The 24936-nt window shown below is 40.1% G+C and overlaps 1 protein-coding gene across 11 annotated transcripts in view; it reads left to right on the plus strand.

Moving 5' to 3' along the window:
• The window catches only part of LOC146318764 (RNA-binding protein Musashi homolog 2), a 351568-nt gene that overhangs the window by 236230 nt on the left and 90402 nt on the right, over positions 1–24936 (plus strand). For all 11 annotated transcript variants that reach the window (XM_084730906.1, XM_084730905.1, XM_084730904.1 and 8 more), the window contains one exon: positions 19698–19780. In XM_084730906.1, coding sequence (XP_084587032.1) covers positions 19698–19780 — 83 coding nt within the window. The remainder of the gene's footprint in view (positions 1–19697; positions 19781–24936) is intronic.

Genomic DNA, 24936 nt, shown 5'->3' on the forward strand with positions numbered 1-24936 from the left:
ATGGTTACAAAATTTTACGGATGCTTAATAAATGGTTTGTAAAGCATATATTAAACATTATCTGAACATTAACTTAAGTCTAATTATCTATCAATTTATCATTTATTAATAATGGTTATCATAAAGTTGGGTTCCACTTGAGGTTCCTGCCTGTCAGCCCACCGCCTCCCTGGTGCTTGTTCTTGATGGGAACTATTGACTACTATCTAGATCTGCTCTATATGAGAAGTGCCCCAAGGTGAATTCTGTTATGATTTGGTGCTTTATACATATATATATATGTATATGTTTAAGCTGACCTGTATATGTCTAAAATGTGCACATCTCCTCAATGGAAATGATCAATTGTCCAGTCAAGCTGGACAATGGCAGCCCAGTCCTCATGCTGTCCTGCCTGCAGACACTTGTAGTGGTCAGCTACGGGTTTATGGCCAGGGACAGAACTGTCTTCCATGCCATTTGTTGTGTCTGACCTTTAAGATGATGAAGCGCAGGGAGAGTGACCCCTGGCAGGATTTGTTCAAAGAGCAGCCTCTTGGTAATGGGAGGGGGGTCCACAGCCTGGCAGCATGCTGAGGGATTGATCAGCCCCTTACTCAAAGGCCAAATACAGAAAGCCCAGCCAGAGGAGAAGGCCATGCAGGACGTGGAGCCATCCTCTGCTTTGAAGCTCTCTCCAATACCTCAGCTGTTTCGCTGCATGAATAAACATGTTGAACTCCTATCTGGAAAAGCTGTTCTTCTCTCCCTTCCCTCTTCTGTCCTCTTTACTCCTGGATGAGCTAAGAGTCGCGCTGCTGCAGATGGAAAGATAGGAGCGGAGGTCACAAAATCCTTTCTCTCTCGTCTTTTTGTCGCCTTTTCAGTCTTCCCCCTTCCCCCTCTTCTTTCTTGTTTAGCTTGCTCCCTCTCTCCCTGCTTCTCGCCTGTACACTTCCTGTGCTCTAGCCTTGTTGCACAGGATAAAATCCACTCATTTAGAGCTTGCATTGCTTCCACAGATGTCAGCTTTGAGATTGAAATGAGCTCCCCTTCTGCAAAGAGGCTGAGTTAAAAGGAAATTTCAGAGAGGGGAAGAGAGAAACTAAACAGAAATGCAAAGTCTATTCAGTAACATAAGTGTAGCCAGAGTGTGGCTTAACATGTATGGTTGACCAAGAGCTTAAGTGACTGAGTGTAGAAATACTATTGATAATCAAGGACCACACCTGTGGTGAAAAACATTCGATGGCCATTATATTGTCCTTTTCGTTGTTACCAGTCATTGCGTCTAAAAGTATTTCATTTGTCTGACATCGCCCATTATACTTTTGTGGTGTGTGACATCATGAGAGGCACACAGACATCATTACTCTGAGAACAAGTCACTGTAGAGTAGCCAGGATGTGCCAACCAACCCAAGGGGGAAACCATTTCCACTTTTTTATGATATATGCATAAATTACAATAAGGCACATGTGGGATGATTTAAATTTGGGATGATAGTCTCTTTGAGATGCTAACAAAAGGCATCTAGGTACATAAAAGTAGGAATGAAACAGTATTTCAGAAAGGACTAATATACATACTGAAATCATTTGATCAAGTTTTATATTGAAAACCTCTCAGTGATTTGAAATGGCATCGTTTCCTTTGTGACGCTGATGTTTTCACCGATGCAAAACACGTTGCTGGTGTGTCTGCATCTGGGAGACTGCTGCTAACTTTGGTGGATGCTGGACAGTATTTACCAGCCCTGGATGATATAGGTGACACGATAGTGAAGTTTTGATGATTATCCACCATATGAGTCATTACTAGCGACATGTAAGCTGCTGAGATGATAAAATAACCCAGAGGAAAATGAGCTCAAATTAAGACCAATATGACACTTTGACCATTTTCTCATGCTTCTTAAATTCAGCTCCTGAGAAATAGACTTTGTCTCGTCTCAGCCCCAGACTAATTTGAGCCCAATTGAAGATCTTAAAATGTTGTTTTTTTGTCTGACTGCATTGATTTGAATTTGTCTTTGCTCTTGAAATAACAGTGAGGTCTAAAAGAAGACTTGGTTGTCTTAGACGAAATAAATAAGCTTTAAATACGAATCTCATTTATTTCTCATAAGACAAAAAAAACATGATTGTGACAAAATTTTCCTCTGGGAAGTTTGTTATATTACTGCTCTTGGTCAGGAAGGCAAGGGTGGGAGCACTCTGAGGTTTGTCTGTTAAATATTGTTAAATGATGGCCGTCACTTGTAGCATGTTCCATTATCGAGGGATATGATAGGCTGTTTATGAATTGTTTGGTTGCGAAACCAATTATCGTTTCATGCCCAAGCACAAGAACTTGAATTAAAAACAGGTGTTGAACCAGTGCACACAGTGTGTGCCAGCATCAGTTTTAAGACAGTAGCCCCTTTTACACAGTCTGTTCAAGGTGGGAATGTTGTGCCATTATTCCACCTCACGGAATGGGAATGTTGTTGTTCCGCTTGGGATTTAAAAAGCAGTTAATGGCATTTAGCAACTTGCTCAAAGAACTCAAAGGTCCAGGAGCTTCTTCTTACCCTCCACACAGTGGGCATTATAAATTGCCATATAACACAGATGATAAAGGCCTGTTGTGTTACACATCATGCTCGTCACCCCTGTTTGCTTGCAGAATGCTAGCACTTGGTCTGAAAATCACACACTGGGGCAGCATTATGCCAGCATGGTTTGGTTTAGTGTAAAATAGTCAGCCAGCATAATGACAGGACTTCTTAATGGCAGTATTGCAGGATCTGTGTAAAAGGGTTAATGACATTGTGTGCTAAGGTGTTAAGGTCTATGCCATTCTATGTCATGTCTATGTTCACTCTATGTCGTGTGTTAAGGTCTATGCCATTTCTACACACATGCATATTATTTCCAGTCAATAAATAATCTCAGTTAACTATGTTTATATGGTGTTAAAATGTTTAAACTGACAGCATGTACATGATGAAATCCAGCTAGTAGAGGGATGGTATCACTGGCTGCTTAAATAAGAATAGCCAAGCCAAGAAGCAAGTGAGGCTGTTTTCCTTTGCACAGCAGCAGAGCTAGTGTGGAGAGGCTGCAGTCTGGGTGGTCGCGGTCTCGTAAACCTCATCTGAGGGCTGAGCGGTCCACCTCATCTGCATGTCGAACATCTCCACAAGCCTCCTGGAGCTTTGAGAGACAGAAGATTTGTTCTGACTTCTTAAGGCTGGCCTTTTATATCTATGCTAATATGAGACCATGACCTTTCTTTACCCTTCCTCAGGTGTTCCTTTGGAAGAGCCGACATAAAAGATAAACACAAATCAATGAGATGAATAACTTCAACAAAGACATAAATAAGCAGTGGTTATGGCCGTCCGTGGAGCTTTCTCATCTATGCTAATCACTGCCCATAGGCACTGATGAAAGGATATTCTGAAGTTATGAAGACGCTGCGCTGTGTTCAGTTTATCGTTTGATTATATACCCAATTATAGTGCAAGTAAGCAATTAAACGAAGCCTGGATGTTGTGAGCAGACTCTGTCTGCAATTGAACTATGCCGCTATACTTTGAGCACCCCACAGCTCTAATTTTCTGCCAGCGTGTGAGTGTGTGTGAGGGAGAGACGTTTGATGAAAGAGGGGTGTTCATGAAGCAGCAAAGCCTGCCTTGATTACAAGGGTCAATAGTATCAGGATGACATCATTGTGCATCGCTTGATGAGTCCATGATGTCATGATTTGAGCTCCGGCTACTATGTGTGTTTTGTGAGTGTGCACACGTGGAGTCTGGAGAACGGAGAAGGCTTTCTTTGAGAACAGTACTCTTCTTTACCGTAACACCATAACAGCATCTGTAAAGTAAACACAAGTGGCAGTTCCGCCTCTAAGCATTTGGCTCACTCAATGAAAGCAATCTCTACTAAATGGTAATGGGCCTCCGCAAAGTGGCATCATCAGTGTTCTTCATTTCAGATGAACTGCTACTGTGTCACGCCTTTAAATATACCCCCATGCTTAAATATTAATAACAATCTGGCCATGCAGGCAATGAGAGGCCTAATTCACTTAAATCAATTTTACTTTGCAGCCCCCTTGCACGTAATTCACTGCTTTAAAGCCTTGTTGTTTGCAGAGGATTATTTTGATTAAATGCTTTTAGTCCCTGAGTGAATTCCCCTTGTAGAGGCTCTGGTGGGAGGTGTTGGCATCCACAACATCCTGCCAGGTTTTCTATTCAGACCAAAAAACTGTTCCTCATATACAAACTTCAGAGTGATCTGCTTTTCCATCTCTCCCGCATTCACTCACTACTTATTATTCGCCCCCTTTTTCTGATTCTCCACTTTCGTCAGGAATGAGAAATGCTAATTAAGTTTAATGAAATTGATATCTATATCAATAGGTCAGAAAACACAAAAGGTGCATATCTGTTTCATTCATTCCAAGTCCCACGTTGCTTCACACCTCAAAAGAAATTCATCACGCCGCCTCAAAGCCTTTTGGAAAGGCTCCTGCCCCCACATCCCACCGCCTCCTCCCCTGCATTGGTTGTTACTGTATGTGATAGAAATTGAGACATCTATTAAGCTCGGCCTATTGCTTGGCACAAAAGAGTCTGACATTCTTGAATGAAGAATCCTCTTGTGGTTCAAACCTTTGGATCTCATTACACCGATACTCCAATTGTACTAAAGAAATTCTATCAGTGTGAGCAATTATGTTCAGGTTGGTTTTGCACAATTTCGTAACTCATATTCCAACCACTTGTCTCGCCGGCTTGCCGTTTTACCCTCAGCGGTGTTTGTCTAACCTTGCTTGTATTTGTCTCTGGTCTCTTCATCTGTAGCCACTCGCGCGGTGTGTGTTCAGTATATGAGATGCTGTCTTCGTCTACGCAGATACAATATGTCCTCGGGCGAGTACAGTGGCATCATGAAGTGATGGAGGGATAACAGTGGCTGAAGCAGAGCACCTCTGTCCCTCTCCCAGCGGTTGTGTCTGTTTTCCCCCTGCATGGCCACCATCTCTGTTTATCTGTATGTGTGTGGGAATGTGTGTTTGTGCTATGGATATTAGCCACCAGAATTGGATTACTCCAGAAGAGAGAACATTAATTTTTCCATCACCTTATCATGGATAGAGGTCCCTTTATCGATTAGGCTAGGTTCACACTGACTTCTTTTTTTTTTTTACGACACTGTCAAACTAAATTTCAGTGAGACCACGGTGAGAAATTAAACAGAGATGAGAGGAGGATATTTCTAATTTGCTCAGAAAACAAAAACAATGTCTGGCCATGTACTCCTTCCAGCATGCTTTAGGCTAGCTGTCATCATGGGTCCACCCAGCTCCAAATTATATTTGGTCTAATCAGGTCCCGTTCTGTTTCTGTAATTATATCTACATGTATTGCTTCTTTTTTAGACCACTGCTGCTCATTAATTGGCGGTATATCATGGTGCTGCCAGTGTTGGTGTTCTTTTTGTATTTGGTTTGTTTGGGTCAACCATATTTTGGGTCAGGTCTAATCATCCACAGCTCTATTTCGGATGGAGATTTATACCCTCTAGTGTTGTGTGCTGTCTACCAAACTGGCATTATTTATTATTAAATTATCACAGTTATCAGTATTATTGCAGGATTATTTAAATGTGTTGAAAAAGTACTGGTACACACATTTCACCAACTTTTATATTTAAAACCTTTCAATGATTTTAAATTCTACTTTCACTGATGAGAAACAAACCCACGCTGCATCTGTGACGCTCTTTCTAATTTTGGTCGATAATAGAGAATTTTATTTGTGTTTATTGTGAAACCAGTTATAATTTAATCCCTTTCCATAAATTAGTTGTGTTCGGCTTCTGAAACTAGAAACAAAGTTAACTGGCTAGCTATCCTGAGGAAGCTAAGCTAAGAAAACAATCTTGCAAATAACGTACAATTGAAAGAAACGCACAAACAGCAGACCACAAAAAAAGAACATAACCTAAGTGCTATGACCAGCAGTATCAGCTTCTTTTTATGTTGCCAACAACTCCTGCCTTGTGGCAAGTCTGAGGGGACACACAACCTCCAAAGAAGAAGGCTTTTAAATTGTGATGTTACAATGAGTCTATGACTATCAGCCATGAACGGTGGACAATGGCATCATCCAGCAGCCCAACCCTAATCCATACTGGGTTTGGGTAGGTTTCCCTCTGGCCTGTTTTGTATTAGTTCCAAAATTCTGGACCCTTGAAAACCTTGTTAATTGGTCATTAAGAAAATGCATGCAAATAACCATTTCAAGCACTCCACAGCCAGCAGAAGTACAGTCTATTTTACAGGTTTTATGTAATTAGTGTTTCAGGGCAATCTAAAAATCCATGGAAACAGCAACCTCATTGCTGTTTCTTTAATGTTACTGGGTGATGACGTTAATGCTAATGTTGTAGGGTGGATCCACCGGGTGGAGCTAAACCAATCAGAGAAGGTTTGTTGTGAGATATTATAAATGCAGAGAGAGGAGAGAGCAGTTTTTCCGTTCCCACTGAGCTTATTGGGAACCAGCCCAAGTACTCTCATGACCTAATTGCCACAGGCTGCAAAAATAGTTACTGTATTTGTCCTGGTTAAGTGTCAGTGGTAAGCTCTGCCTTACCAACATGTGTTTCTGGAGTCCAACGCCCTGTCAGATTCTAAATCTCAAGGACTTGACATTTCTGGGCGACACAGAATGCATGATCACATTTTTTACAAGCGTAAAAAAAACGACACGGAGCTCTAGTTTCATGGCATAGTCACCATGGCAAAGTGCTAGGTCATGTGTGCAAGGACAATGAGGATGCAGCTAAGTGCATTTTGTTCATAAATGTGCACTTCACTCTGGTTTAGCTGAAGTAGAATATGAAAATGAATATATTGTGATTAATCCTTGATGCTACTCATCTAATAGATTTTAAACAACTGTGCCAATCACAGTGGTGCATGATGAAAATAGTTTCAACAAATGGCCAGGAATGTGTAAACGAGATCACGAAATAATTCAGTGGCCCAGGAGGTGTTTATTGGTCAGCAAGTACATTTTTTTCTGTAATTCTTGAACTTCATATATGTACTTCTACTCTACATTTCCAGGGGGAATATTTTACTCATTGCACCTCATTTATGTAAAGGCACCAGTCACTTATTTACTGTTTTGTTAGTCATTCTTTTTATCCAGTTTTCAAGGGTATTACTTATGGTGAGCTAGGGTTGCGCTGGTATGGATTTTTTTTTTATCACAGTGAAAAAACAAGGATAGTGTCACAAGAGTAGCATAGCTCCTTTTAGAAATAGGGAAATGAGTAATGGGTGTGTGGAGTTCAAGGGAGGAAAAGTAAGCAGCAGATTAGCGGTAAGTTGTCAATGTAGCAGTAAATGTACAGTACAAGTTATACTTATACCTTAGACCAAGAAAAGTCTCATCAGTTTCCCAACCACTGTAAAATCGATGAGGGTTAGCCCCTAAGTATGAGATGTCCCTTCAAAATAAAATTTATCACAGCCCTATGGCTAGTGTTTAGTTTCTGAAATTCCTTGATTGTATTAAGCACAGCATTAGGCAGCTCCAAAGCAACACTAATGTCTTATGTATGTGTAAGGATGTTTGTGTTTCTACTGTCGGTGCTAACTCTGAAGTTTAACTTCATCTGTACTTGCAATGGAATATATTGTGCATTGCTGTATTGACACTTAATAATTATCCACAGAGAATCTATTTGTAAGATATTTTTCATGAAAACATAAAGATCCAAGTGCACAGCTAGAAATTCTACATTACCAGAATATTCTGTGAACGTCCCCACTGGCCTAAAGGGCTTGGTCTTGTAACGTTCCCTTAACAAGTATGATGTTCTTTAAGGAGTAGCAGGGAGGTCATTTGGCAAACATTCATGATTTTCTGGAAACATTTAGGGCACCATGCCAGCTTGAAATTGGACATATAGAATGTTTTCTTAACCTCCCAAATGTCCTCTTTGTAACGTTGCAGTGTGCCCATCAAATAACCAAATTGGAAAATCTCCTTAAATTTATATAGGGGAAATCATTACTGTCTTGAATGCCTTCAGTGTTCTGTGAAGGTTCGGAACATTCGTCGACTTTTAAGGCTTAGGGAACGTTACCCATGGTCCCCAGAATGTCTCCTCTTATGGAGGTATTTTACTCCCACTTCTACCACTGCATTTTTGTACAGCAGAGCAGGCACAATGAGAAGAATAATCAGAAAAATACACTACACAGAGATTGTATCATAGTGATGAAGCAGATGAAAGGTCTAAAATTTGTCCTGCAGAGTTTGATTTCTCACCTTTTCGCTCCACCGAGACACCTGCTCCTTTTAAGGGAGCTGCTCAGTCCTCAGGTCAAGTCCTGAGGGGCAGCTGCTTTATAAATGGACAGAGGGTCTTTGTCAGGTTTGACCTGCGGGATGATTTTCTTCCATCTGATGACACAGATAAGCACTTGTGAACACACCCAGCTCTGTGACAGCCCACCTTTAGCGAAAACAAGTAAACGTCCTCACCACATTTCCTCTGTTATAATCACTTACTTCACTTTGCAGTTTGCCTTGTGGAAACATACCTGCTGTTTTGCCATGTTTCTTTTTATTCCAGTGATGTCTTTGTTGCCTATACCTCTACAATTCTACTAGAGTACAGTTTCAAAATAACCAAAATTATATTCCTCTCATTTGTTAAAGAAACTCCTGTTTTTTACTTAGATTTCTTTGACTTCTTCATCAAGTGCTCATTTTAGCTCTTTATGGCTTACTGCTTATAGCCCTGCTGTCTGGGTGCTAGTGAGTTAAGGGGTAGTTAGTCACCTTCTCCATGGATAATTGCTTCCATTGAGCTTGAGCAGCCTTGTGATCATATAGGAGGAGAGAACTTAACACTTATGGGTATATTGTTTGGCACTAATGAGGGTCTTTCTTGAGTTAGAAAGTGTTTGAAAGTATACTGAAGAGGTGGAGAGAGCTGCATTCATTTCACAAGTACATACCCTGTGTTGCTATTCAGATGCCTATTACCACTGACCGCACTGTCCACCAACATGTGTTGAAGTTATAAATGTTAGAGCTGTAGTGCTGAATGCTTTAAGTCACATTTCTGCCAAAAATCAAAAATACATATATTTCTTCTTACCTGTAGTGCTTTTATCCATCTAGATCTGAGACTCCAATTTTTTGGAGGAATGAAGGTGAAAATATATTACATTAGTTATTAAAAGGTGATCATATAGAATAGCCTAAGTGTGTTTTTTTTTTTTTTTTAAGAGATACTGCAGAGATCTGGTAGCTTTACTGTTTTAACCACTTTCTCTGAGTCAGAGTCTGTCAGACCTTTTTTTATGTATTTGGTGTAGTCTGAAGTTATGTCAAACGGTAACATAACAATCATTATCCCATAAACAATCAGGATATGAATGAAACTAATCTAGTAGACTAAGGAGGGCCACCATCTTTTAAAAGCTTGGTCTGATTGGAGGCCCCAAAGTCTCTGTCTTTGAAAATCTCTCATCTAGATTATTCTGGTGTGAGTTGCCAAATTTTGGAGATATCAGCTGTATAAATGTCTGTCTTCTCTTGAATATATTGTAAGTAGATGCACTATGGCTTGTGGAGCTCAACATTTTGAAAAAAACGTTTGAAAAACTCAGCAGCAATGTCTCTTTCCAAAAAGTATGATTTGGCTACTTAATGCTGGCCTCACACTGACGTGGACAATTTTTCTCAGATTCTCCCCTGCCAAGAATTGGGGGAGAAATCAGATTATCTGAGTTATCTGCTGTAACTCACACTAATACTATCTACACTACAGATGGATAAGTAGCACTACAGGTAGGTGGAAAAATACGCACTTTTTAAATAAGGGTGAACTGTCCCTTTAAATCAGTGTCTGTGATTAGAGCAAAAATAAAATCAATGAAACAGTACAAGTCGGGGTTACAGTCGTCATATGTAATACAAATGTTATAAACATGTGTGTTCATGTTTGTGTGTGTTTGTATGGAGATGGGGTGTCTCTTTAAGTAGGACAGTGGAAATTGATGGCCAACTCTGAAAGCTGACCTACATAGAGGCACAGACAAACTAGTTCCCTCAGCATGCATGCTGAGCCCAGTTGCTCTGCAGAAAATGCAGAGGAAGCAGACATATTGTATGTTGCTGTACTCATTTAGTAAAAGCATGCAGTAGATCCGTATACACAGTTTTGCAAGTCTCTGTGGTATAGATGCAAATATTGCCACTACATGTTCAGAGAAGTGTGTTGCATTGAAGCCTGGTAGAACATAGTTTTATTAATTTGAGGAAAGGCTACTTTTTCCTTTTCCTTTTTCAGTTTTAGAGGTCCTGTTCCTTATCTCCAGTTTGCAGAAATCGAAATAAGTTAAGAAGTGTAATTGATGACCCAGAATTTCAGAAAAGATGTCCAAACAAGTGGTTCTGGACTGATAAGTGCAAACTCACTGGGGCATCATAAAATGATGAAGGCCAAGCGTGAAGAAAACACCCGTCACATTGAAATCTAATTACATCAGTTTACAGTCACATTGTTTCTGTCTAATTGTTCTCTGGCCTCATGCTTTATTTAATTCTGTTATTAAAAGCTCCTTTGTGACATTTCTTAGTGATCAGTAATGAGATGTCCTTTTAAATATTGTCTCATCTAATAAATTCCAGCTTTTAAAAGCCCTCTGAGCTGCTGGTGCTACACAAACTAAAACGCCATGTGTGGTAATTGTGGCCAAATTTTAAGCCTGTTTTTCTACTGTACCACCTGATGCTCGCTCATACAGCCACCTACATGAAACCATTGCCTTTATGTTTTAGTCAGATCAGGGGTTTATGTACTGCTGACCAAGTCAAAAGAGAGATTAGCATTGGTGAAATCCCAAGGGGAGTTTTAAGTTTTATATTTAACAGAAATAGAAGTGCAACATTTTTGCTTTTTTTCATGACTTGAAGTGGAAAAAAAACTTCTTCTCTGCCCATGAAAAGGTTGATTTCTCTCAGTTTTAATTCACAAATTTGTTAAATTCTCCTTTATCAAAATAATCCATCCACCTGAGTGTGTGGCATATAGAGATGCTGAGTAAACACATGGTTATTGTACAGGTCTGTCTTGGACTGGTCACAATAAAAGGACACTCTAAAATGTGCAGTTTGATCCTGAAAAAGACATTTACTAGTCACTGAACTTTGGCTATTTCACATAGGGCTACAGATAATTTTTTTCTCCCAGGAAGGCAAAGTCATGACCCGCCCTGCCCTGCCTCTGATTAGCTCGTATTCATTGCCTTCATTTGTTGAGTTGAATAGGTTTAATCATGAGGAGTGACTGGTTCGGGTTAGGGAAAGAATATCAGAGTAAACCAATCAGAGGCGGAGTAGGGAAAAATTGGAGCAAAAACAAAAGTGTTACATTTATATTTTTGCTGAGTGTGTTTGACATATTTTCCTTTTTAGTTTCCCCCTTTACCATTTCAGACCATGACCTCAGAGCCCATATAAAATATATTCTGCAGTTTACTAAACCTGTGCACCCATGTCCTTTTTACAACAACATGTGTTCTTTAACTGGAACATGACATTACAGTCTCAAAACACTAAGGCTGATGGCTCACTTTGATTAATATTAAGGCTAACAGGGCTTCAGTAGATGAGTCAGACACTTATTACCTAGTTGAGCTGTAAATAAAATGCACAAGGTGGTGCTCTTTAAGATTATTCAATATGGCCTCAACCCATGCTTTCTGTTGTTGTTACCTTGAGTATTCTGCCATATATGCAGATGCTTTTTGTGGTTTGGGGTTTCTTCTTAAAATGTATCTTTTCAGGGAGCCATCAAGTGTGTTTATGTGTATTTATTTGTTTGTTTTTCTGTTTTTAGAACCAGACCATAATTCTTCAGTCTCACTGGTTTTAATTTAGCCAATTATAATGCCTTCTGAATGCTCTCTTGTGCTAATTGACCATGGTGATCATTAAAGTGGTGGTCTACCATGTACACATGTTATCATATGTACAGAAAAGCATGTTCCAAAACAGAACTCTGGTTAGAGATTTGAAACCAGTGCCAATTCTGAGCCACACATATTCTTAGATGAAAGAAAAACAAGAAAAAGCAAAATCAGAATGTATTTATGTTGTGGTCTCAGGTCATCTTCTCATCTGCAGTGATGTGATATAAATATGACCAAATGATTATGTATTTATTGAGTACATGTAGAATAGAAACATTCAGCCTTTATGCTCGCATGTGACTGTTTACAACATGCATTACAGTGTCTAAAAGTGCTCTACATATGGCATATAGTTTGTTGAGTTTTTACGTTATCCCAAATATTTCCAACAATATTCAAACGCAGAGAAAACTGTAATTTATTCAAGGTAGTGGTGTGTTACCTGCTAGCGACGATGATCCCACGCTACTTCACAGTGTCATCAAACCATGTCTTCTTTTTATTGTTTTAATGTGAGAGAGACCCCTAGTGGCAAAATTTACATATTATACCTTTAAGGTGGGAGACTCTTTAATTCTTTTTTTTTCATACGATCTGTCTTTCTGTTCAACAATTTTATTGAAGTCTTCCTCCTTCAGTGGGTTGATCATTACACAATTTTTCACATTTCTTTCAAATTTCATAGATTTTCAAACTTTGTTTTCTCTTAAATAAATGTTTACAGAAAGTTTGATTTACAAATACATTTCTAGTGCGCCAGAGAATTTTCAGTGTCAGTATATTCTCAAATTTTGTTCTTCCTCTATTCTTTTCTCTCTGCTGTATATGTGCCCTGCGCTGTTAGAGAGTTCATGGCGTTAACTGTATTAAACAGGGGATTAACGCCCGGGGCTCTGGATCTCTAGTAATAGCAGACGGAAATACTGATCAAAGGCCTCTAACTGTGCCGTGGGTGTTCGGACTGCCTCTGTCTGCTTCCCTGCATTACAAGAGGATGGGGCTGGGAGGCTGGGGCACACAGACAGACAGGCAGGCAGTGCAGGAGGCCTCTGTAGACTCACTCCTGATTGGACAGGTGAAGGTTTGATCATGCATAATTAGGGCAGGATAAACAATTCAGTAAGGGGAAGTATAGGAGGAGCGGCTGTAGCTGCAGGTGGGTTGCACCTTCGACCTAGCAGCTTAGTGTACGTGAACAGTTTCTATGTGCACGTGTGTGTGTGTATATTGTGTGTTTGTGCATGGGTTCACATGTGCAGCGCCCGTCAGGGGGGCTCCATTCCCTTCATGCTGTGTCCCAGAGGACACGTCTGACACTTCCTCCAGGTTGCCCCACTTCCTCGCTCTATGTTGATGTGACCGGTGGTCAGAACTGCTCAGCAGCACCCTCCTCTCATTGCAGTATCCAGCACCTATTGTCATTTCTTATACATGTTTAGATATTTAACAGACTGCAGCAACTCAAATAATGTTGGATATTTATTGTCCAAAACAAGCATTACAGTGATTATTGTGGCCTATATGTTGGTACATGTGAGGCATTTATCATGAAATTTAATAGTAACTCTACACACACCCTTTAACTAAAACATTTACTTTGACCTAGAAAGGTGTGTGTAATGAGCGCCGGGTCTGTGCTTAGTATATCACTGTGATAATACATATGTGCTTTACATTCCCTCTCATGTACTTATTGCAGTATATTTAGCTGCAGTCATTAGGGAGTTGGGGGATGCCTGCTACCCGAAGCAGCTGTAAATTTATAGCACCCTTAACTCTGCCTCATGTTCATGCTCTCACAAGCTTACCAGATCTTGACTACAAGGACTAAATGCACAGCAGATAATAATACTCCTCCTACAATCACGTCTATTTCTACTTGCTCTTTTCTTTTCTTTATGTTTTTTTTCTTTTTTTTGCAAATAAACATACACACACTGTAAGAGGAGGCTAGAAATGAATGTTTAACCCAGGAAAGAGTGTTTTTTAAGGTTGCTTTAAGGCTGACTTGCACCAACAAGGTTTGATTTTTAAACCTGATTAAATACTTTATTTCAAATTATATTGAACTCCAGTTTAAACTGTGATCCAGTATTAACTTACGTACACTTGAGGAGATATAACTTTAATAGTATCTGCCATTTTGAAATGGATTGAGCAGAATTAAGTCCCTCAAAGGAAGATTTTTGACCATATTGTTCCATTAATTCAACCAACAATTTTTTTTCTTAAAGGAGGAAAAATTAGAGCTTCTCTGCTGAGTCATCATGATCAGGCTAATTAGGCTAACTAACTTTTTAGCTTGTGATTAGGTAGCAAACACTGTAATGTTTTGTTAACTTTTTGAGCATGCTAGCAAACAATGTAATATGTTCTTATTTTTTAGCTAGCAAGCAAACAATGTGAGTTTTTAATAACTTTTTAGCTAGTCAGCAAACAATTTATTTACCTGGGAGAAGTTTGAAGGCAAAGAACAGAATTAAAAACAGCCTAAATAATATACTCTAACATTTGTAAAATAATCATTCTCGGTGTTATTGTAATAAAAGGGTCTCAAGATTTGCAAGTATGAAGTTTTGTTAACTTTTTAGCCAGCTAGTAAGTACTGTAACCTTTTAGCCAGTGAGCAAACAATTTAATGTATCTTAACTTAACAGCAAGCTAGCAAACAATGTGGATTAACATTTTGTTAGGGGATGCAGAGCAGCCCAAAGTTAAGGATTTCCTTCATCTGTTATTATTTTGTAGGTCCCAGCAGCACTCAAATTGATTTTTATTTGTTATGTTTGTTTATTTATTTATTTTAATATGGGTAAGCAAGCATCTCCATATTGGTTAAACTCTTTACCTTACTACTTAATTACTACTATTTAATTTTGGTTTTAACTCTGAGTTTTGCTAGAACTAATCTTTAATTTCATTAATAATTTTTGGTGCAACCCAGTCTATGTGCATATTTTTGAAAATATCTGTGTTGTCCATATGGAAATAATGTCAGGAATCAAAAGGAAACCTTGAGAGAAGAATTTAAACACGCTTTACATCGGCGGTGAACACATTAGAGAGTCCTCTTAAGTTTCAAACTCCTTTAATTTAAAGCTGCGACGCCACTTTTCAAGTCAAAGTCAACTTTGCTGCATCAATTTGCAAGTTCTTCCATTATCTGCTTCTGGCAGAATCAGCTTTTTTTTTTTTTTCAGGTTTGGGGAGGGTGAACGGGGGTGGTGGGGGTGGTTGGGGGTGAAAAGCACTGAAGCAACAGAAGCAGAGAAACCTGGAATGAGTGTGAAATAAAGACCGAGTATGATGAAGCTGGTAAAAGGCCGTGAAAGTAGGCTCCCTGCCGATTCTGTGGTGCGATGAGATGAGGCCGAGCCCGGTTCTCGCTAATAAGTGTGAGGAAGTGCAGCCAAGAGGCCTCAGCCAGTAGCCACACAACACCTATTATCAGCCGTCCTACCACACATCCATGTGTTTCCATTTACAGGGTATTGTTTAAGCTGTGGGAAGGTTCTTTGGCGAGAGCGTGTTGACACCTTTCTCCTCGTGTCTGTCAGTGCTGACAGTCTTTAATAGTCTCGTGGAGGTCAGCCTCCTGCCATGTGTGGATAGTTAGAAGAGAAGGGGGCCGGCGTACATGAGGACAATCTTGCTCTGCGCTGACACCCTGCAGAACGAGGATGGGAGAGAGGAATGCTTCTGTTGGTGCTATTTTGTGGCCTGTAATTGTCTGTAAGGTCTGTAAAATAGGATAGTAGAGCAAAGGAGTGCACTGTAATGGCGGGGCCAGAGGTTCAGACAGTCCACAGGGGACTGAGCAAGAAGGCGTGTGCTGAGCCGAGCCGAGGAGAGAGAAAAATAAGGTTGTTTGTTGTGTATTTTCTTTTCTTTTTTTTTACAGGACACATTCCAATAGTAGTTTACACTACAGCGAAATGTCTTTTTTTGTTCATTTAAACAGATCCAGTCATGGGTGGAAGGGCCCTGCTGGTGGTGTCTGTGCTGGTGTGGCTTGGCCCTGACCCCGGTGGATATAATGGTGCAGTGGAAAATGTCCTGTCAGTTGATGGAGGAGCTGCCTGTAGCAGCAGGAAGGAGTGTGGCGACAGGGGCCATGTGTGTTAACCTCCTTCCTTGTCACTTTTTCTGTCTTTCTCCCCGCACCTCCACCCTCCCCCTCTTCTCCTTTCATCTCCACCTTTTTCTCTTTCCCTTTTCCGCCCTCCCCCCCCCCCCAGACTCCACTCCTTCTACCTACACTCCTCCGTGACAAATTACTCCTGGCGGTTGATTTGTTGGTTGTCAAAAGTGCTCCTTGCGCCGGCATGAAGGTGCAGGAGAAGAGGGTCCTTTTCTCTCCCCCCTACCTCTCACGTGTGTGTCGCCACGATTCGGTGTTGAGATGTCTCAGTGGAAATTGATATTCTGTCTCATAAGATCTCATCAGATTAGATGTTGTCCGTGTTTAATCAGTTCACACATTAGGTTTCCAACCCCTTCTTTTGACAAGGCTGTTTTGATATGTTCTTGTGCGCTTGAGTCAGTAGCAGAAAAGAAGGGTTTGTTATTTATGGAGGAGGAGCTGGAGGAGGAGCGGGAAAGAAAAATGCGAGCGCAAGATAAAGACTTTATGACAGAACTATAAATGCCAGTGTTGGTGATAGGCTGGCGAGGAAGCAGCAGCTGCTAACAAAGAAATCTGTCTTTTTCTGGATGATCTGATGAATTAATAGAATAAGCTGCTTAGGAGACTAATGTATTACAGTGCACCTCATTTTGCCACTTCTGCTCGGGTGTGAATATGAAGACACTTAAGCTGCTAAATATTTACCAAACAGCATGGACGCAGTAGGAGTGATATGTGATTTTATATTGTGATATTAGTATGATATGATCACTATCTGTTTATGTATAAACTCACCAAATGGGAACTGGCTTATCGAGCGAATTAAATACCTGACAAATGAAGGTATTTAATCACATTGATTCAAAAATCCTGGGAATCCAATACTGCCATAAAGCAGTCCTGCTCATTGATTCACAACATGGCCAGCAAAAGACTGATACAGCTGGAGATATTAAAGGAATAACTACCTTGGTATAAACTAGAGCTGCAACGATTCGTTGAGAAATCGATTCCTTGATCAACAGCAGATTAAAAGGCGACTGTTTTGAAACATGAGTAATCATTTAAGTAATTTTTTTTAAGCAAAGCATCAAATATTCAGTAGTTTCAGCTTCTCTAGTGTCTCAGATCTGCCGCTTTATGTCATTGTAGACTGAATATCTCTGGGTTTTTGGCTGCTGGTTGGACAAAACCAAACAACAAAAAACATTTGAAGATGTCACCTTGGACTTGGGAAACCTGTGACAGGCATTCTTCACTATTCTCTGATATTTTATAGACCAAACAATTGATAGATTCATTCAAATTCCAGGTCTGACACAGATTGTTAGCAATCAAGGAGACCAATCACTGATATTGGGAACCAATATATATTTGCAGTACAAGTAACGTCTTGGTGTCAAAATTGATAATAGCACAAACCATTAATAAACAATCATTAATAAACTATTATAAACAAGTTATAACAGTTTTCATACATCAGTGTGGGCTCACTATTTGGTAAGATTCAGTTACTGCTTACTACTGATTACTCTTGAGAAGAGTTACTAAAATGTATAACTGGTGAAAGGGAGCCTTATTGTAAAATGTAAATTGGTGCATGTTGATAATGTCAAGGTAAGCAATATTGCCAAAGCTTTAGTGTACGGCTCTTTAATCTGATATGCCAAATTAAACTTTTTTAATGTTAAGATAATGCTGTCTGTGGTTAAATGGTAGTAATTTATTAATAAATATCAATAAGCAGTGAGATGTGAGGCTTAACAGTACAGATAAATGTGGGCTCACTATTTGGCAACAGTTCACTGTTGCTCTGTTTACCTAATGTGTTACTATAGCTTATTAATGATTTATAAGGTGTTTAAAACTCGAGTAATTACCTAATCAGAACCCATTTATACATCAAAAGGCTAGTTTTATTGTAAAGTGATGGTACCCCATAATCAAAGGCGATATAGTCTCATGCCACATTATCAATATAATATTGATTTACGGCCCAGCCTGAAAACAAAAAGAGCCGTCAGCAGCATTTTAACCAAAAATTCAAATAAGTAAATGAACAAAATAAATGAACAAAAATAGCTCGCCGAAGATTCCTAAAGTAAATAAAGAGAGAGTGGCAGATGTAACAAAGCCAAAGAAGTACATTTAAAATTCATCTGTCTTATTGGCAATCTAATTTAAAACACATCAGATTCTGACAAATGTAAAAACAAAAGCTGCATATTGGATCTGATTGACATTAGGGTTGTGTTTTGGCAAGAATCAGGCAATAACACACGCATCATGATACATGAGTCACAATTCAGTATATTGTGATTTTTTTTTTTTTGCCTGTATCACAATACAGTGTTTTTAAAAATTCATAGAGCGTTACAAAACATAACATCACAATACTCAAGTGTGTCAATATTTTCTTACGCTCCTGGTTGATAAATCTCTTTCGTTTTTAGACCGGAGCATGCAGTATATGATGGAGAGTGAATATGTGGAAGATGCTCAGCTCTAAAAAGCTTCCCGGCTTCCCCTCGAGTCTCTGACCTTGAGATTTGTCCTGTGAAGTGGATGATGACTGTGGGCTGAACACATGGATGTGTGTTAACTTGTATGAATAGGACAATATTCACCATTGTTCAGCTCAGTCAACAAGTCATGTTTGAACTGTTGTTTCCTGTGAGTGCACTGGTCCCTTTCCACATTCAGCAGGTGACTGTTTTTACTGTGTCATCTGATGCTCCCTGATAATAAACGTGATGGTGCTGCTGTGTGTGGAGCACGCGTTAGTCAGATGGCGTGTTGTCTGTAGTGACAGCTGTTTAAGCTCAATCTGAGGTGATTTCACTTCATCGTCGGGTGTTTGCCTTTTTGAAAAGAAACTCATCTTCTTTCAGTCCCACTTGCTGCTTTATTCACTAACTGTTTCTCTTTTGTGCAGTTTCCTCCTTTGCAAAAGTAATAGAATATCAGTTTTCCTTTCAACCCCGGCTATACAGAAGCCAGATTGCTTTGTGCGTCGCCATCAAAACACAGAGGAGAGCATTGCAATCCACTTGTGTTCAAAAGTCTGAAACCATCTTGTCTCTCTGTCTTTGTGTTAAAAGAGGGGTTAAGCTTTTATCCTATAAATATGGCATGAAAATCCCACTGTCAACGACGCATTCATTCTAAGGCCTGCATTAACATAAAAACGAGGGCTTGTTATACAGTGAGATTTCAATAAAAAGAACACAAAATGCATTTAATGAAATTCAGATGCCGGGCCCTGGCTCCCTGAATCTCATTAAATGAGCTTTGTGCTGTTTTTCCATCTTCTCTTTGTAGAAGAGGTCCTCGAGTGCCCTTAATAATGTGGCAGATTTCATCATATTCCTGATTTAAAGAGGACAATGTCTGTCTTGTTCACTTGTTCTTTTCCATGCCCAAGCCAATCTCCACAGATGTACTCGCATAGTTTCTGGATCCAGGCTCCTGATAATATTCCATCTTGTGGGTGCATTTTCTTTTAGAGTTTTGTTAAGGCTCTCCACTAACTCATTCTCTCCCTCTTTCTCCTCCCTCCCCCCTCCCCTCTCTGTTTCTCCCTGCATAGGATTTGGTTTCATAACTTTTGAGAGTGAAGACATCGTAGAGAAAGTCTGTGAAATTCATTTTCATGAAATCAATAACAAAATGGTAAGTCCACTCATTTTTTTTTTCAATTCCAGGTGGGCGTTGAAGGATTAATATTTGATTTCTTCTTTCCCTTAGTATTAATAGCAGGAGGAGGTGTGTGTGTGTATGTTCATATGCACAGACTAAAACACACATACACACACACACACACGCTGTGGGTCTCTGGGTCTCAGGGATGGGGAAAGCAGCGGTGTGTACTGCCCACAAACCGTGAAATTGTGTGGCTGAGTTCTGCCTGTCAGGCTGAGGGACGGGAGAGTGGAGCCTGTCCCTCTTCTTTCTGAATCCCCCGCCACACACACACACACACACACACACACACACACACACGCACAGGTGGAGATGTCCAGGGATGCAACAGGGAAGCTACTGGCAGAGGCAGAGTTCATTAGTCAGGGATTAACACCTTCCACAGAGTCCCAGTGATGCTTGTTTTATTTACACCAGTAATGTGGTCATCCTGGAGGACTCTCCAGAGCTCAACAGCCGTTCCCTAAGTCGTCATGTCACTTATGATAATTGACAGGAAGCGACTTCAGTGTAGAGAGTGTGACATTACACTCTTAAAGTCAGAAATAATGGTTCTTCCTGAATGGCTGAAGTTTTACTGAGAACCATTAGCTTCTGAAGAGCCCGTGTTTGAAGAAATGGTTAGTCAGATTTTTTTTTTTTTGTCAGACCAAGACTTTTTGAAAGAAAGAGTTGTTGAAATCATCGATAAAAATTTTTTTTGTACCATAATATAAAGGAGTTCTACAGTAGGTAGAACCCCCTGGGTGGGTTGTTGCTAAAAATCCTTGAATATAAAAGGGATCTCAGTAGAACACTCTGGGCGGGTTCTAGATGAAACACTATATAAAAATGCTCTCGTTAGAATCCACTGGGCAGATTCTCGACAGAACCCTTAGAATATAAATACATTCTCAGTAGAACCCCCGGGTGGGTTCCAGATGAAACCCTTGGAATGTAAAATGTAGACAAACTTCTTGGAATATAAAAAGGTTCTCAGTAGAACTCCTTGGGTGGATTTTAGAAGAGACCTATGGATATAAAAAAGTTCTCAGTGAAGTTCTCAGTTAGGTTCTTGTTAGCACCCGTAGAAGGTGGAAGGATTTTGGATTGAACCCCCACGGAAGGTTCTGGATGGAACTAGTGCACAATAGAAAGGTCCTCCTTTAGAACCTCTCATTGGAGGTTCTAGGTGAAACCTGTCACCGATGGTTTTAGGTATAACTCTTTATGTTGGGCTCTAGGTAGAACCTGGAACCTTTATAACTGGTTTTACCAGGACCCAAACAGGGTTCTCCCATGGGGACAAGCCAAAGAACCCTTAGCACCTTTATTTTTAAGGGTGTGGGTCCTCCTTCACCCAGTTCCACCCTGCAGGTCTCTGGAGAGATCCTGCATCATTTGAGCGGTTCCGTGGACTGTGATTGACTGGAGGGAATACTTGTCTTACCGCCGTTCACTCGGGCTCCTTCTCTTGCTGTGTGTGTCTTCACTGCCTCCCTGCCTTTTTTTCCCCTCAAACTGGCTGACTGACTGGCTGCCTGACTGACAGGACCAGTGTAGTAGAACCATGTTCACCAGGGACCAGCCCAGGTCATATATGACCCCCAGTATACATCCCTCCGTGTCTCTGCACGGCATCGCTAGTTGACGCTCAGGACTGCAGCCAAAAAAAGCAAAACGAGTGTGACAGAAATAACTGTATGGAAGATATTCTGTCACAATCGAATGTCTCAGATCCATTGACATGTAGGCGTAGCACTCTGTGAACACACAAATCTCACACATCAACATGAAGCATGGATGCACACACTCCAGAGCGGCTGTTTATGCACACAAAGCACAACAATGGCAGCGAATGCTGTCAATTCTTGCTTTCTAAAACTACTTGTACAACCTATTTCTGCACAATTTCTTATGTTATAAAAATAGTTAATAAGACATTTGTTTACAACAAATCTCTAGAGTATGCTTCTACACAAGGTTGTTATTTTCTTCGTCCCGCTCCAACTTTTACTACGTAGAACAATGAGCTTCATTTAAGTCTAGCTCACAGCCAATTTGTAAGAAGTTATAATTAGATAATAATTGGATTGTAAACAGTAGTGCTAATTGAGAATGTAGTAATCACTAATATTTTTTTTCCTTAAACAGTTTACATTGGCTGATTAAATAAGGTGTCTAAGTAAATAAGAATTAAAAAAAAAACACAAGTAATTTATTTGAATTATAAACACAAAATAAAGCAATTGTTCTGTTAGTAAGTGCAACTTGCAGGCCTCATTAGAGAACTTAAATTAGATGTAACTAGGCTGGACAAGTCTTTAAAACAGCACTTAAAACAAGGACTGTCTCATTCTTGTCCTATGGAAGAATAACGCTGTATCTTGTAGCCAGCAGCAAACACCTGCTATCAGTAGCATTAGAAACATTAAACTGGTCTCTTCAATGACCTGCCAATACTTTGGTCCAGCTGGTTTTATTTGAGAAAAGAGAATGTGGTCAGTGTAAAGTTGTGTAAACTGTGGGTTCATTGTTGTTAGTTCAGATGCTAAAAAATCTTTTCAGGTAAAACCTTCATATGCCACAGATAACTTTACTGTTGCATGAACTTTAAGCCCAGGGAATTCTTGCCATTTCTATTGAGCCAGCAAATACAATGTATGACCAGAGAAGACGATGATAGAACTTTTCTTTAAGGTTTCCTGTATGCTGGAAAAATATTAAGTGTTGAAAAGCATGTACAACCCCGATTTCAAAAGTAGGGGCCCTGTGTAAAATATCAGTAAAACCAAAAAGCAATAATTTGCAAATCCTCTTTGATCTCTGTTCCACTGAATACAGTACAAAGACCAAGACAATTAATGTTCAGACTGGTAAATGTCATTGTTTTGCTGCAACAAAAGTTGTGGAATGCTCAAAAAACACCTGTTTGGGACATTCAACAGGTAAAGGTAACAGGTAATCATGATTGGGTGTTAAACGGGCATCCTCAAAAGGCTCACTGCTTGAAAAACTGCACAGTTTAAGAATCAATCCATACAAGCCATAAGATTAGGATAAGATTAGGAGAATCCGGAGAAATTGGCCCATGACTTTTGACCCTTCAGGCAGCACTGCATTAAAAACTGACTTGATTATATCACCACTTGAATATTACTGCCAGTCACCAGCCAAATGCTAGTGAACTATCCAAGTGGTAGATTGCTTCACTCACCATCTGAAAAAAACAAACAATGATAATCTATTGAGCGACTGGTAAAATTTCAACATTCACTAGACATTTTGCCTGTGGACAAAAAATTAAAACAACCAGAGTGCAAAAAATAATTTTGCGCCCTGGTTGTCAGTAAACACAGTTTGTCACCGCATCTACAAATGCTAGTTAAGACTCTACCAGGCTAAGTGAAAGCCATGTATCAACAGCATACACAAACACTGCAGACTTCTCTGGGTCTGAGCTCATGTGAGATGGACTGACACAAAGTAAAAAAGTGCGCTGTGGTTTGACAAGCCCACATTTCAGATGACGGACAAAGTTGTTAATGCAACCACTTTCCTTCCATTCATTCTGTATGGGTGAAGCGGTTGCATTGTTCATACATTGCAACAAGAGATTTTATTCAGAAGAAATTTATAGAAAGAGTGATGAAATTTTAGGTTATTTATGTGTTGTCATCCTCTACTTTTGTATCTTGCCAGCAACATCAAAGCTCTCTGTGATGCATCATCCAACAGTCAGTGTTTACATCTGCCTTGCTGATGTGTCACAGTCAAGACAGTTGCTATTATTGTTATCAATATTCAGTAAACCCTTGTTACTGAAGGAGCTTTGTAAAGTATAAAATAGGAAATGAGCCCTTTTTGGCTGGAAGCTTCACGTCTCTCACACTTGTGACCACACGCGACTGTGATGTGATACACTGTTGTGCATTGTGACATGTTGTACTTCGCAGGGTCAGGAAATGCATCAACCGCTAGATGACTGCAAAAACAAGTATTCCTAGCCCGTGTCTATTTACACATAAAAGAAAATGACACGTCTGGAAACCACGTGACCCATCTGGGAGTCCCAGAAACCTTCACAGAGCAGGATTATTGAGGGGACACGGTGTGAAAGGACGGAGCAAGGGGCCAGTTTTCAGAGGCTTTTGTCACCTTTGTAAGGGTCCCTCTTGGCAACACCTACTGTACATTAAATTTCCTTGGATGCAGGAAAAAAAGTGTGTCCCTCAGATCTTCTACAAAGTGCTGACATATTGGAATGTCGGCAGAGAGAAAAGCATGTGGAGTGTGTTAAGAGCATTTTTCAAAGACACTTCAGGCTTTACCTTAGTTGCAGGGAAGAGAGTACTGGTTATCCGGTGTCTGAAGCACCAGCGCACAAAATAAAAAATGCCTCCTGTCTTCATCCTTATGAAGTACCATACAGAAATAGACCTCATCCATCCTCCCCGCGAGTGTTATCTAAGATGGTTCTTGAATAATTGATGCAGACAGAAATTCCACCCCACTTGGGAGGGTTGTGGATGTACAGGGCACCCCACCTTCTCCTTGCCTGATCTCTCAAGGGCTCTGGCAGTGTAGTGGGTCAATGCCCACTCAGATGTGAGTGACTGGACCTTTTAGTGACTTGGTCAATCACCCTGTGTTCGTATGCCACCGAGGCCTCACTCTTAGGTGCACTTCCTCTGTCACTGTGAGTTCTGACTCATATATAATTAAAAATAGGGTGCTGCTGCTTAGCAAGAAGTGCTCAACCTGCCCCACCAGCTGCACTGACTCTCACCTCTGAGACTGCCCTTCTTTAGCAAATGCAGGAAGTGATAAAAGTATGGATTATCCTGTGCAGGACTCCACGGACTGTAGAAACATCCTTTAGCTATAGCTGTACCCTCATATAAAAACCAGTAAATATTTTGGAGTAAAAATCAATAAGCAGACTATGGCTTGGCAGTTTATCACACCCTCTGGTTTTCACATATACACTCCTCAAAATAAGGGTTCCAAAAAGGTTATTCTTTAAGGGCTGGGGCTCTATCCAGAACCATTTGCTTCAGAAGTGCCATTTTTTGGATTTGGAGTGGATTTGTCTGATAGACTGTATGTTCCATTAAAAACTCTTGTCATTCAGATAAAAAAAAACT

Source organism: Lutjanus erythropterus, chromosome 11 (assembly GCF_056507025.1).
Source record: "Lutjanus erythropterus isolate fLutEry1 chromosome 11, fLutEry1.hap2, whole genome shotgun sequence".
In the NCBI taxonomy this organism is placed as follows: domain Eukaryota; kingdom Metazoa; phylum Chordata; class Actinopteri; order Lutjaniformes; family Lutjanidae; genus Lutjanus; species Lutjanus erythropterus.